Here is a 13,506-nt window from a genome sequence, read left to right on the forward strand (position 1 = left end):
CCCCACTTTATGGAATGGCCTGCCAGACAAAATCCATCAAATTGCCAACCTTGAGAGCTCCAAGAAAGCTGTCAGGACAAATCTCTTCCGGCAGGCCTTCCCAGAATAGATCCCGGCCATGTAACGCTCCCCCCACAGTCATATACAAGCAAAGACTCTGCCCACCATTATTTTATTATTGTAGTATTGTTTTTAGATTTTTATCATCTGTAATTTTAATGGATGGAATTGTTTAATCCTTTTTTAAAGGGCGGATTGTATATATTGTATTTTTTAAAGGTTGTACGCCACTTTGATTGTGGAAACAAAAAGCGGGATATAAATTAAAATTTTATTTATTTTTTTATTAACCATGTTTTCAACTAACTAAAGTTTCAATACCATTCTTAAAGGCACCCCCCCCCCAATATAATGCACAATAATCCAGTTAAGACTCTAGCAGGGCATGGATAACTAAAGCACTTTACTAGCATTACCTTGCGACATTTTCTTCCGTGAATGTGTTAGGCTTCACTATGAATATTGCTACTTTTCTTTCTTTAACAAATAAAATAAAAAACTATTTCCTTTTGGCTCTATGCATTTATTTTGCAGCAAGTTTCCTTTTCACATTCTTGCACATTATTTCTTTGGTACTTAGTTTTGCCATAGATTTCCTATCTTGATAGGCAAGGCAAGTAACTAGAGGTTCTAGAGATTCTGTTGACAGTGGAATTACATCTTCCAATTCCAGTTACAGATTTTTGCTGGGTTTGCCCCCTTTTACATTTGCCCCATATCTCTGCCAAGAAAATCCAACATCCTGCTGTTCTCTGAGGACAAATTGAAAGTGAGAAGTTTGGAGGGTGGGAGGAATGAGGGGATAGAAGCAGAAAATCTTGATTAGAAAGTATAATTTAATAGAATGTGTATTGAACCAAATGTATTGATTAATGTGGAGGATATAGTACTTATATTGATTCAAACTAGAGATTTAGTACTAAAAGCTGTAAGCCAAAAAGCTGTTGCAGATTGCTACAAAAGTCAGTTTAATGCTGTCCTTGAGAATGCCTTCACAAAGAAATTCTTCTAATGTTTGAGGAGTAGGTAGAAAGCTGTATATGTCAGTTTGATCCCGGAGGGTTTTATTTTGTACTCTAATAGCTGTTACGAGCCTACATTATATCCAAGGAGTAATTTTCCTTAGGGTTGCCTGGCTCGCTTTGTGTCAATATTCTAGCATTTTAAGTCACGTACAGTATATGCTTCTGGGAACAGCGCAGGAGCCAGCCAGACTCATAATGGTCTGCATTCATTAATAAAGGCAGAAGCTTCTGTCCCTCCATTGCCCACTACAGGGATGCCTTCTCGGTCTTTTGGGACCCGTGCAGACACATTTAAAGAAAGCTTTATTTTGAGTGGGCAGGAGATGAAATGCAGGACTTGCAGGCATTTCCTAAGTCAGCTATATGCCTGAGCACAGAGGTGACCTTAATGGGTCAGAGAAGAATGCAGGTCAAAAGACTTATTATCCAGCCTGTTGGAAACCAATTGCTTTTGTTTTTTGTGTGTTTTTTGTTTTCAAAAAAAATAGTGCTTAAAGGTTAGTGATGTAGAAATCTGTTTTACAACCTGAAACTATGTTGGAACGGAGTCAGTTTATGGAAGAGGAAACTGAGTTTTTAAACGTAGATTCCCCATAAATTCTAAAATGCTAGTATACCATAATTAGTTAATGGGTGATGATTGATTATTGCGATTCATTTTCTTGAATTAAGGAGGTAGAAAAAAACATACTGCTGCGATATTGTCACCATCTGTTGAACAATAACATCCCCATTCAATCTTTATATTTCTTTATTTATAATCAGCTTTTGAGCAACAATTGCATTCATTTCATTGAGCTTCAAAATGTCTCATTTAAATTGAAAGCAACTGCACTTCACATTAGGGATTCTAATGGAGTAGTGAATTAGTGGGAGCTTCTTTCTCTTTTCTTTTCTTTTCCTGGAGCTCCCCCCCCCCCCCTTTTGCATTTTCCCTTAAAGATTGTTTTCTTTAAGAATTTAGTTCGGGTTAAGAGAGAGAAAGGGAGAGAGGCTTCAAACAGCTGCTGGGGGAAAAACCGCCCCTGCTTTTTCTCAAGGAATTTTTTTTAAAGCTCCTATTGCAATAAAAGCTGTATATAATTTTAACACTGTAGTAGTGATAAGAACATGCAGCAATTTCCATGAAAGCTTTTTTCTTCATGGAAATGGGCACAGGCCAACATATAAAGCAATGAGCTGTGGCTGAGATTGTAAATTTTTAGAGAAACAACAATATTGGATGAATGTAAGATTACAGAAATATCAAGTCCCATTGATTTCAGTGGACAGTTAACTAGTTAATAGTCTAGGGTCTTTGGCGTGCGACATTTGCTCATGTTGCATAGTCCCCTGAAATATAAAGTAGTACTATTTATTTATTTATTGCTGTTAAGTAGTACCTTTTTTTAAAAAATCCTTTCAGCAAATAACCTGTAATGATGAAATTCATGTGTCTCTCTGTCACACACTGTCACTCTGTGTATTTGTACTGTAATAATGGTGAAACAAATATCAATTTCACCAAAAAATTATATTTTACTCTTTTCATTTTATTCTCTTTAAAATGGCAATAGGCACAGCAAATAGTAGTAAGCTTCCAGTATCACAAGAATTGTAGTTGATAAACAGTGGCGATATAATCAGTACTAAACTAGTCTAAGAATGAGCAATTCTTAGACTAGTTTTGTGACTTCAGAATTTCTGAATTTTATGAAGACAGAGAGGGAGGAGGGGAGAATGTACTCTAGGAAGTTATTTAGTAATGTATATTTTCCAGAGAAAACAATGTTAAAAACATCTGCCTTAAATATACTGTATGTCCTGTGAAGGGCAAATTCCATTCTCGGTGTTACACAGAAACTCTTAACTCTAATATTGGTTCTCTCTGTGCAACAAGAACTCCCATGTTCATGTCAACAGGAGCTCCGTCTTCTGATTTCCTCACTTGTGTCAATTCCCATTGTCATGGAAGTGGGAGTCCTCAGCACATGGAAAGAGAAGAATAGCAGAGTTGACATCTGCTGTGTGGATAATAGAGAAAATTTTTATCCCAAATTTTTAAACACAACCTTCTTCATAAAAAAAACCACCCTTAAAACAAACTCTCCAACTGTTCATAACTGGGATTAATGGTTGCAATTTTCAGTCATACATGGGGTCTCCAGTAGACAACACTTTTATAATGTAGCTCTCGGTGGGATTAGAGTTCCCCCCTCCCTTATTTTTTCCCATCCTAACTTTCACCTTTCTTTGTCATGAATGTTATAAAAATTGTGTGTTCAAGCAGTCTTTTGCCATAGCCAGGTATTTCTCTCTAGCATAACTATGTTCTAAAAAAGTAACATATTCAGAAGTAGCCCTGTTGGTCATACAGCAAAACACAATAAAATCCAAAATTCACAAAAATTGTGATACCTTTATTGTGACGGTGTTCGAGTCTCAGGCCTATATTTTGTCTAAGATGTTACGTCCATTGTCAGTTAAGATACTCCAGAGGGATTTCAATTTAGGCAGAGACCACTCCGCTACATGGATATGTGGGGACTGGGGACAAAGATCAAAAATGCCAGGAAAAAAATTCAAATCCATTAGCAGCAGCAAAGTAACTTCCATTGAGATCCAGACCAAGGGCTAGACTACATGAATAAAATACCCCTCATTCCAGTCAAATAGAATGTGATTTGCAGGTGTTCTGACTTTTGGCAGGTCTTCCTCCAAAATTCCTTAAGGGAAAGGGGCCTTGCTTTGTGGTTTTTACTGGAGTATATGTGAAAATCTGCAGAAATGTGCATTATCGCATGTGGGGCCATCCTTCTGCTTCACGTACATTTGGATGACTATGTATTTTTGACATAGGGAGGGTGAATAGATGCAAATAGATGTGAATTTGCACAGGAATGTGAAAAGAAGTGATGACATGAATGTGCGAAAACATACACAACGTATGTGTTGTTGTTAGCTGCTGTCGAGTTGCTTCTAAATCATGGTGATCCTGTGGATTAGACATCTCCAAGAATCTCTCCCTTCCACTGCTTCGCCCAGATCCTGCAAGCCCTTGTGTGAGACTAGTTGCCCCTTTCACATGAGCATGTTGTCCAAATAAGTTTAAAACTAAGGAATCTGGATGATGATGTCTATGAGCCAGTGTTCTGTTAATTGACTATATGGCTTACCTCCAGAGGTGTCTTGCATAAATGGGAAGGGCCTAATGCTTGCCAGGCAGCCCTTTCCATTGTTACCAATCCCTACATCTCTATAAAGTCAATACCCCTCTCATTAGTATTATACACCATTCCATAGGATTCCCTTAAATATCAGAAATAGTATTTGGACAGAAGGTCAAGGAGATCCTGTTGTGGGAGCCAAATTTGTGCTTCTCTGGATCCAACCTCATGTTTGTGTCTTAACTGCTTCAATCATTTTCTCAATCATTTTTCTTTGAATTTATGTATCTGTTCTCTCTTGAGGATCTTATTGTGCAACAAACCATATCGGCTATGGGACACCAAAGCAGGACTGAGCAGAGAGTAATTCCATTTATTTTGTAACTTCCATTTTAGTGCCTTCATGGGGTTTTTTTAATTAAAAAAATCATTGTGGTTTGAGTCTTGAATTGAGTCCTGAGCATACATGAAAAGCTACTTTCAAGCGTGTCATATACTGCTGTGTGGCTGTTGTAAGCACTAAACTGGCCACATGTGACTCAGAGTTTTTAAAAAGTAGGTAGGGGGTCTCATTAAAACACATAGGCTACGATCCAGCATTGCAGCTCCCTTTGCTCTCCTATTGTTGGCTCTGGTAGAAAAAAGAGCCTCATGTGTGCACAGTGGTCCATCTGCTATAGTCGACAAGAGGAGTCCTGTCAATGTGTAGAGCTCTGTGTAGCAGCTACAGACTTTGAGAAAGTAGTGCATGTTGTCCATCAGGATAATTAAAAGCTTGGCAGTGGACCTGAACACTAGGACACGTGTCCTTTAGACATAACAGCGGTTTTATGAATTGATGCATTTTGAGTAAAAAGGAATCTAATAGAGTGTATGACTGAGCTGTTCCTCTGTTGAAACTGGTTCACTTGCCCCTGAGGAAGAGTCTTTTGTGTCAAAATGCACTGAGCCTTAAACTGATTGGCTTCAGTGCGGTACTGAGATTTTCATCTTTTCATTTTTTGTTGCTCAGTCCAGCATGTGTCATTTACTAGAGCTGAAAGGACACATGCATCTGAATACTCACCCTTTTAAAAAGTTAGGCATTGTCCAGTGTTATCTAGACTTACATCCCTGTGTTCATTCTCAGGCAACTACTGGTTATGCATAACTGCATGTACGGTAACTAGAATTGCAATGGGGCAAAGCACACAGTTATACCACCACAGCAGGAAACAAAAAGCATTGATCTCAATGCCTGGACAATAGGAACTCATGCCCTCCCCAATCAGTATATTCAGCATATATTCTAATAGAAAAATTATTCCAGTGCATAATATGAAGCAAAATCTTTCTTTTTGTTGACATCAAAGTTTTCCAAGGCCACTTAACATAGTGACATATTATTATTACTGTTACATGCTCTTTTTGTAGCCTTGCTAATGTGTTTTGTGTCATCAACTGTACAATAATGCATATCTCTCTCTTTCCTTTTTTTTCTTTACAGAATCATACAATGACCCAACATAGCAGTTAGTGCGAGGCCCAGCTTTTCAGAAATGGATTCTTTGCAGGACAAAAAAAAGGGAACATGTTTTAATCTTTGCACGAGACTTTCATTGTTAATGTATATTATTCAGAAACATTGTATTGTACCATACAACTTGTATTATCAAAGCTGTTGGATGTTCATGTGTTTGAACTTTTGAGCACCGGAGAGACTTCCTGTATATAAAGTGTTGCACATGTATTATGTTGTCTGATACTAAAATGGTCTTATAAAGACAAGTGGACTTGGGCCCTATTCAAGCAGCAAGCACGATTAAAAGAACAATGATAATGTATAATGGAAATAAACGCGTAAGAAAATGTTATTTTCAAGGAGGGGAAAAAAAGAAATTACAGTGATACATTACATCCCTATTTGGCATTCCTTTCATTCAAGATTATGTCTACAATCTCTCTTTTGGTATACATATTCCAAGAGTATTTTTATTGCTGAAGAGTCTTGCAAAAAATGAATAAAACACAAAATATGAGATTCTCTCCAAGCAGGATCCCCTAGCTGAATATGGCCTGTATATATATATTTGTAAGCCTTGCGATATGACAGATAGCATTACCATATATGCAATAGTTGTTATGTAGATTGTCAAATAATTTTTTTCCTGGATACCATTTGAAGCTTTTGAGTGTTCAAGACTTTTCCTTAATGATGTCACATGGCCAAATTTTTGAATCAGTTGAACTAACCTGTATGTTACTGTTATTAATGTTTACTCTGCAGTCTGAACCTGGAGATTACTGGAATGGTTTTCCAAGAGGAAATAAATTCAGTTTACCATTACTTACAGTGTGACTGTTCCTTTTGTTCCAGATAAAAGTGTAAAGAGAAAATAGACAAGAACCTAAATTACAGTTAGTATATGCAGCTGCCACAAAGTAAGGGAATCAAAACCAAATAAGAACATATGCCAATACAAAGATGTACAATGACTTAATCTCATAAAGATGAGTACAATAAGGATGCAAACACAACACAATGAAATGTTTCAACAAAGGGTTCATAACAGTATAGAACACATTGGTAGAAAAGATAAATAAAAGCAACATGAATAAAAACAATCCCCTTTAATATCTATATTTTATATTTTATGAAGGTCAAACCTCCACTCAAGCCACTGTTGTTAACAATGAATAAACAAGGCCTATATTGAAAGCCCTCCTCTTGTGGGTCTCTAATAGTTTTTGAAGTGAAATAGTGGAAAGTCACCTGTGCAAATGTAACATATACATTTGTTGCTTGCCAAGTCAGCACAGACATAGTTGTTTAAGTGGAAAGTAAGGAATTTAAGTTAAAATCTTGACTTTCTAGAATCTGAAATATATATACATCAAAAGTAAGGTTTGTTACCCATGTTAGTTTTATCTACATTTTCTAAAAATCAGTATTCCATGGCAGTAATGAAGACTTTATCAAAGCACACTTGATTGCATTTAGGATTTTTATTGTTATACATTTTTCTATTAGGGTATATTTTTGTAAGTTTTGGCTCTCACTACTTTGTGTCATATAAAAGCTTACTTGCTTCCCGTAAGCAAATAATTTTTTTAAAAAAATGTTTTCCACATCACACATTTGTCTTTGGTAATGAAGCTCTTACTGGTTTCTCTCCTTCTGTTGACATTTCTCATTCTTTCGGATGTGTATACTTGGTGTTCACTACATGTTACGGCTGTGTTCAGAGAAATGCCACATTGTTGTAAAAACAAGAGATGGCGTGAATCTTTGGTGACAGTAGCCCACTTCATCAGATGCATTTGGTATAGTCCATAATTATCATGTACAATGTATTTCTTAAAGATGCTGCAGGATTAGTATTGTTGTTCTTGTTCCAATTTATTAACTTACTCTGGAAAAAAGATTAGCATAGTAAGGAATGGAACAGATGCACATAAAAGAGTGGCCTGAGTCCACTCCTGCTGAAAGGGATCAGAACCCTGTGATCCACACAGTCGCTCCCAAGGCTATCAGACTATCCCAGCTTCTTTGTGCTCTAATTCTAAGGACTGGAGTGTGGCTTCAGTACAGCATCTGGTTACTTTGGAGGCATGCATAATTTAAACAGCATGCCTCCAAAGTGACTCGATGCCGCTTCATTTGGCACATCTGTTTGGGCCCTAAATGATCTGAATACAGGCCTTGTAAACAATATATCTTTTCAAAAACTAAAGTGATCATGAAATAATGTTTGAACCAAGTCTAGTTGGTGTTTTTGCTTTCCAGAGCAAGTGTAAGTGTGAATACTCAACAGCAGTGAGTCCCATTGTATTCAGCGGAGCTTATTCTTTATTCAATGTGCTTCAGACTGCAGCTTTAATTTTTGCTTTTCCTACCATTGCATTTTCTCCTTTTTATTTCAAGCTCAAATGCTGGTAAAGCCCTGTGTGTTTAAATGAATTTATCTAATACAAGAGAGCAGTGGCTGGTTCCCCACTCCCCATCTCTTCTCAGATAGAGGTGGCAACCTTGTTAAGTTCCAGCCACAGCATTGACACCGACTCCTCTGTCCTCCAGTCCCTTGTCCTCACTGCTGACAGAGATGGCAGTAGAGGACATGGCCAGAGAGAGCGCTTCAGTGAGCACTCCAGCCTAACATGTCCTGTGGGGGATGGTTCATAGCCAGGAGAGGAGCGTTGCTGAAAACTGAATTAACCTGTTTGTCCAAAGTACAGTATGAGCAAAGGAAGGATACATCCTCTTTTCTTTGCTTCTTTCTCCTCTCCTGCCTTTTTTTAAATCTCCTTCTCTTTGGCCTTGGATGTGTTTCTACAAAAATTCAACCCAAATCCATCCCTCAGATTTGCTGGAACTGGGCAGTATTTCTGAATTTGTTGTGAAGTGGTTAGAGCTCTACAATGTAATGCCACAAAGGGCTGGAGATGCTTGCCTTTTCCTGTCAGGAGTAATTTTAAGAGTGATTTTAAGTGTCACATTCTGAATCTCCACAGATGGGAGGCTAGGAACAAGGGGCTTGGTGGTGTTTTTTTTAAAGTCCTAACTTGCTAACGATTTCAAGGCAAAAATGTGTCTTGTTTCTTTCTCCAACTTTGAGAATTTTATGCACAAGTTGCCAAATGCCAAAAAAGTCCCATATTTTTATTTTTAAAACTCACTTCTGCTGACAAAAGGATAGAAACAAGTAGCAGTATATATACAGTGCAAGTACAATGCCAGCTTCTATTTATAACAAGCCACTTTTCCAATTTCATTTCCAATAATGGAATACACATCTCTGCCAAATTGGATCTGATGTTGTGTTCTTTTTTCATGACAAATACCTTCTTTTAATGTAGGCATTTAGTTCAGCCTCCATGTGTGAAAGTATGACATATTGGTTAAAACTGTAAATAGCATGTTTTTGTCAAATTCAAGTATGTTAGAAATATTACACCCCACTGTGTTTGTGCCACAGAGTGGAGACAGATGGTAGCTGGGAAAGATGCAATCTTATAATCAAAAACTAAAATATGTCAAAAATATGTTAGCAAGCAAAACATAGCATATTACTTGCTTCTTATGTCATGACAGCTTGCAAAACACACAAGGTTGTTGAATTTCTAGTTATGTAAATACAGTAACACAGTAAACAGCAACAGCAAATGTGACGAAAGCTTTGCACATTGATTGGTTCTGCAATTCAGAGCCAGGGAATAGAAATCTTTTGGACATATTCACCTCTGATTCAAAGAGCAAGCTGCTTGTAACAAATGCTTGCATCCACTTACCTTTCTCATTAGTTGCTGGTTTCTTGGTGATACCCTTAAAAGCTGTTTAAACAGATTATGAAAGACATTCAAACTTCCCAATGAGAATTGAGTTTTCCATGGGGGCTTATCAGCATTTAGCAAATAGAACAAGATAGGGGTATCAGCTTGCTGAACAGAAAAAAAAATACAGAGAGACTGTTTGTATGATTGTGCTTAGTCTTTGGCATGCAATCCTTCCCAGTGGATCACCAAAGCAAAAATGAGCCACCCTAATGACAAGAGGGAAAATATAACTGTGCCAGCAGCAAGGAAGCTGGAAGGAGTAGAAGAATGGGGCACACACATACTGGCTGAAAACAGGCCACAACTTTATGGAAGGAGAATGTGTATTATCTGGAATAAAAGCTGCATCTGCACTACAGAAATAATGCAGTTTGACATGGCTTGTTATTCTGGAATTTCTAGCTCTGGCACCAGAGCTCTGACAAACAAGACTAAGTATCTCACAATAATACAAATCTCAAATTTCCATAGCTCAGTGTAAGGAGGCCATGGCCAAAGCGGTGCCAAACTGTATTATTTCTGCTGTGCAGATTGACTAAAAGAGGGCATAGACAAGGTAAACATCACTGTCAGCCTGATAACTTTGCCTAGCCTTTTAGGAAGAAATTGCTCATGGCTGAAGAGTCTACGGGTCAGTACTGTCATGCCCAAACTGGGAGGTGAAGCTAACAACTGCTTCCCTCAGTGGAATATCTGCTGCTTAAAATGAATTTGTTACCTCTTAATGTAAGCCATAAACTCTGTACCTACAAGGTGCACCTACAAAGACTAGCTTGTTTACAAGTAACCAAAATACCAACTATGGCACAGTACAGAATGGCAAGGAAACATTGGCCCATTGTGCTGCACAGCATTGCCACAGAAACCAATCCACATGGCACAGTTGCGCAGTAAAAAAGAAGCCGCCTGGAGCAGCTCTTTTGTGAAATCGTAAGAGCTGTGTTGCAGCCCTTACGGCGACGCTTCCTTTTAGAGACATGTGGGTACTGAGTTGCCCACACATCATCAATACATTGGTGTGGGCTCAAGAGCATGTGGTTGGTGCACACTCCCAAACCCTGGAATCGCCACTGCCATGTCACAAAGCACCCATATGTATCAGGCCTATGATAGCCTAACTGGCAAAGCATTAACTGGCAAAGTTGCTATGAAGAATCCAAACATAAGCCACAAACCATCCTCACATAACAAAACAGAATAAGGTGGGGGGTTTTCCTGACTCTGTTGAGAAGTTGCCAAACAATGTATATGGCTGGAATCCTATTGGTTAGTCCTAACTAGAATAGAACCATTTGATGAATTATTGAATGGTAAATCACTTGCTCTAATGGCTCTAATTTAGGTAAGGACTAACAACAGAATTCAAGCACGACAATGAGAATAAAACCAGGTGAGACATGGCATAACTATATTGGATGTTAATACCCATAATCCAATAGCAGACAAATGGCAACAGACAATATAGTCAGAACAATGGCAGATAACAAATGGTATCCGTTTGCTGTTGTTCTCCTTATATTGGGCAGAAATGGGCCACAGGAAAGATGTTCCCATGTAGGTCTAGTGTTCATGTCATTTTAATATCTTCAGATTTAGATCTGCATTGTGCAGATTGCTTTGAGAATCTTTCAAGAGAATGCTAGCAAAATTACATCTGACTGATGTACCCTGCAGCTTTACATGGCTATTGGAAAGCCATTACCGTTGTTTCTGCAGATCAATCTATTAGTATTCATCTCCCATAACAGTTACACTAAAGCGCTCTTCTAGGAGATTCTGCAGATATTGAATACATACACACATACAGAAAAGTAGCCTTACTTTAAGGCTAGGTTGAAAGAGTTGTGCTTTGCCATTTTGACTAGAAATGGAAGGAAGGACAAGATGTCATGGCTGATCCTCCAAATAGGCTCAACTGGTTGATTTTAAACTTGACAGTATAGCAAAGAGAAGTTTAATACTGAATCTGTACCCATTTTGATGTAGAATACCTAATCTGGGTTGTTTATAGGAGTTTAACATTTGACATTTTTCTCCAACAGTTTGACAGTGGCTGAGAGCATTATTGCGTTTAAAAAGAAAGAGACAGAAGCCAGAGAGACCAAAGCAACTTCTGGCTTTGGTCGTACTATGAAATCATGCAGGAAGGTAAGCCAGAAGTTGCTTTGGTCTCTCTGGCTTACCTTCCTGCATGATTTCATAGTACTTCCGTTCTCCCTCCAGAGAAAGCTGGTGATAAATGCATGGCCTTTTGTCCAGCAGGACAAAACCCACACATTTAAAACTGTCTTCCTTGGCAGTAGAATGGAAATGTTTTGTAAGCATGCAGGAAGGTAACCTAGAAGCTGCTCCTGTCTCACTGTCTTTCATGTTTTTTTCTAAAATACAATAAGGTTCTGAGTCCCCCCCCCCCAAGGATTTCTTCACAAATTGTTGACAGATTTCTCCTTTGTACACCATCAGACAGCATAGTGGTGTCATCTAAGTGTTGACTACAACTCAAGAGACTAAAGTTCAAATTCCCGCTCAGCCATGGAAACCTATGGTGATCTTGCCTAAGTTACACATTCTCAGACCCAGAAACCCCCATGATAGGATTGCTTTACGTTCACCGTAAGTCAGAAACACCTTTAAGGCACACAACGACCTACTATCTTTCAAAAACTGTTTTAGGTCTTCTATATACTAGCATCCATTTTGAGTCCATTTTAAGCTATGGATTTCATAAGGTGTGTTTCACATCTCTAAGGTTTATGTTGATTATTTAGTGTACCTTAGGTATGAATGTGGCTGGCCCAATCTACTCCAGTGACATAAGACAGACGTTTCAGAAGGAATCCCCTTGAAATAGTGGGCAAATATTACAGCCAAAATTGTCTAATCCATTTATGATGTTGTTGTATATTGGTTTTTGTAGGTCTTTCTAATTTCCGATAAATATCCTGTTGTGAGTGAAATAAACTCTTTCTGCTCGTATCTCCACAAATTTACATTTTCTTCTGACTGAATCCATCTTAGTTCAAAAACACAGAGACATTTTGTAAATGTAAATATTGTGTGTCTCAATTGCTGCAAAACAAGTACAATCACCCCTCCAAGTCCACAGACTTGAGATCCATAGTCTTAGAAATCCGCAGAGGGGCGACTACCATTAACATGAATGGGGCATGTACCCGTGGCACACGCCCTGCATTCATGCACTCCATTCAAGCCTCTGGGGCTTGAATATGCGCATTTAGGAACTTGCAAGGGGTGGTGGTGGTCTGGAATGGATCCCCCGCATGTTCCAAGGGCCAACTGTACATCACTTTTCCAGTGCTCCTCTCCTTCACCAATTCTTGATGTAGGTATAATATACATTCTGTGACATTTTTTTTAAGGTTTTCACACACCCTTCCAGAAAGCCATAAAAAGTTTTGTGGCAGGTGTGGTGAAATTTGTAAAACCTGCAATCTTTACTGAACTAGAGGAATGATGCAACTCCTAGCTATAAGCAAATCACTATGGCAAAACAATTCTGCAATTTCTTTAAAAAGAACCAGATATTTCCAGATAGTTACATTCCTTTCTTTTTCTTTCCCCACTGTCTTGAATTGCACTCTCCCTTCCTCATGCACATCACAATACTTTTTCCCCCCTGGAAACTGTCAAGGCTATGAGACAGAAAAGTGTGGAAGGTTGGATACAGAGGAATCAGACGTTAAAGAGAAGGCAATAATTGCCAGTCCTAAAAAGAGGCCCACAGAAAATAAAGAGTGGCTCAGGCATCTGAGAAAGTGGAGCCCTGGTCTGTCAATGTCTGTGAACAAAATAGCTATGGCTGGGGCAGATATTTATATCCTATTTCATACCCTTGAGGAGTGCTTGATATTACCACTCTGTGTAACAAACACTTTGATGGTTTTCCCATGAAATTTGACAAAAGGGATCTGGAACAGCTGATGGCTTTAACCCAGAGTGAT

At 38.4% G+C, this 13,506-nt stretch overlaps 1 protein-coding gene across 3 annotated transcripts in view; it reads left to right on the forward strand.

Annotated features, from left to right (window-relative positions):
* LOC121917413 (zinc finger protein 521) overlaps positions 1-6,557 on the forward strand; it is a 398,352-nt gene extending 391,795 nt beyond the window's left edge. For all 3 annotated transcript variants that reach the window (XM_042443354.1, XM_042443355.1, XM_042443356.1), the window contains one exon: positions 5,718-6,557. In XM_042443354.1, coding sequence (XP_042299288.1) covers positions 5,718-5,747 — 30 coding nt within the window. In that variant the 3' untranslated portion in view covers positions 5,748-6,557. The remainder of the gene's footprint in view (positions 1-5,717) is intronic.
* The last annotated feature ends 6,949 nt before the right edge of the window (positions 6,558-13,506 follow it).

This window comes from Sceloporus undulatus, unplaced genomic scaffold, assembly GCF_019175285.1.
Source record: "Sceloporus undulatus isolate JIND9_A2432 ecotype Alabama unplaced genomic scaffold, SceUnd_v1.1 scaffold_17, whole genome shotgun sequence".
Taxonomy (NCBI): domain Eukaryota; kingdom Metazoa; phylum Chordata; class Lepidosauria; order Squamata; family Phrynosomatidae; genus Sceloporus; species Sceloporus undulatus.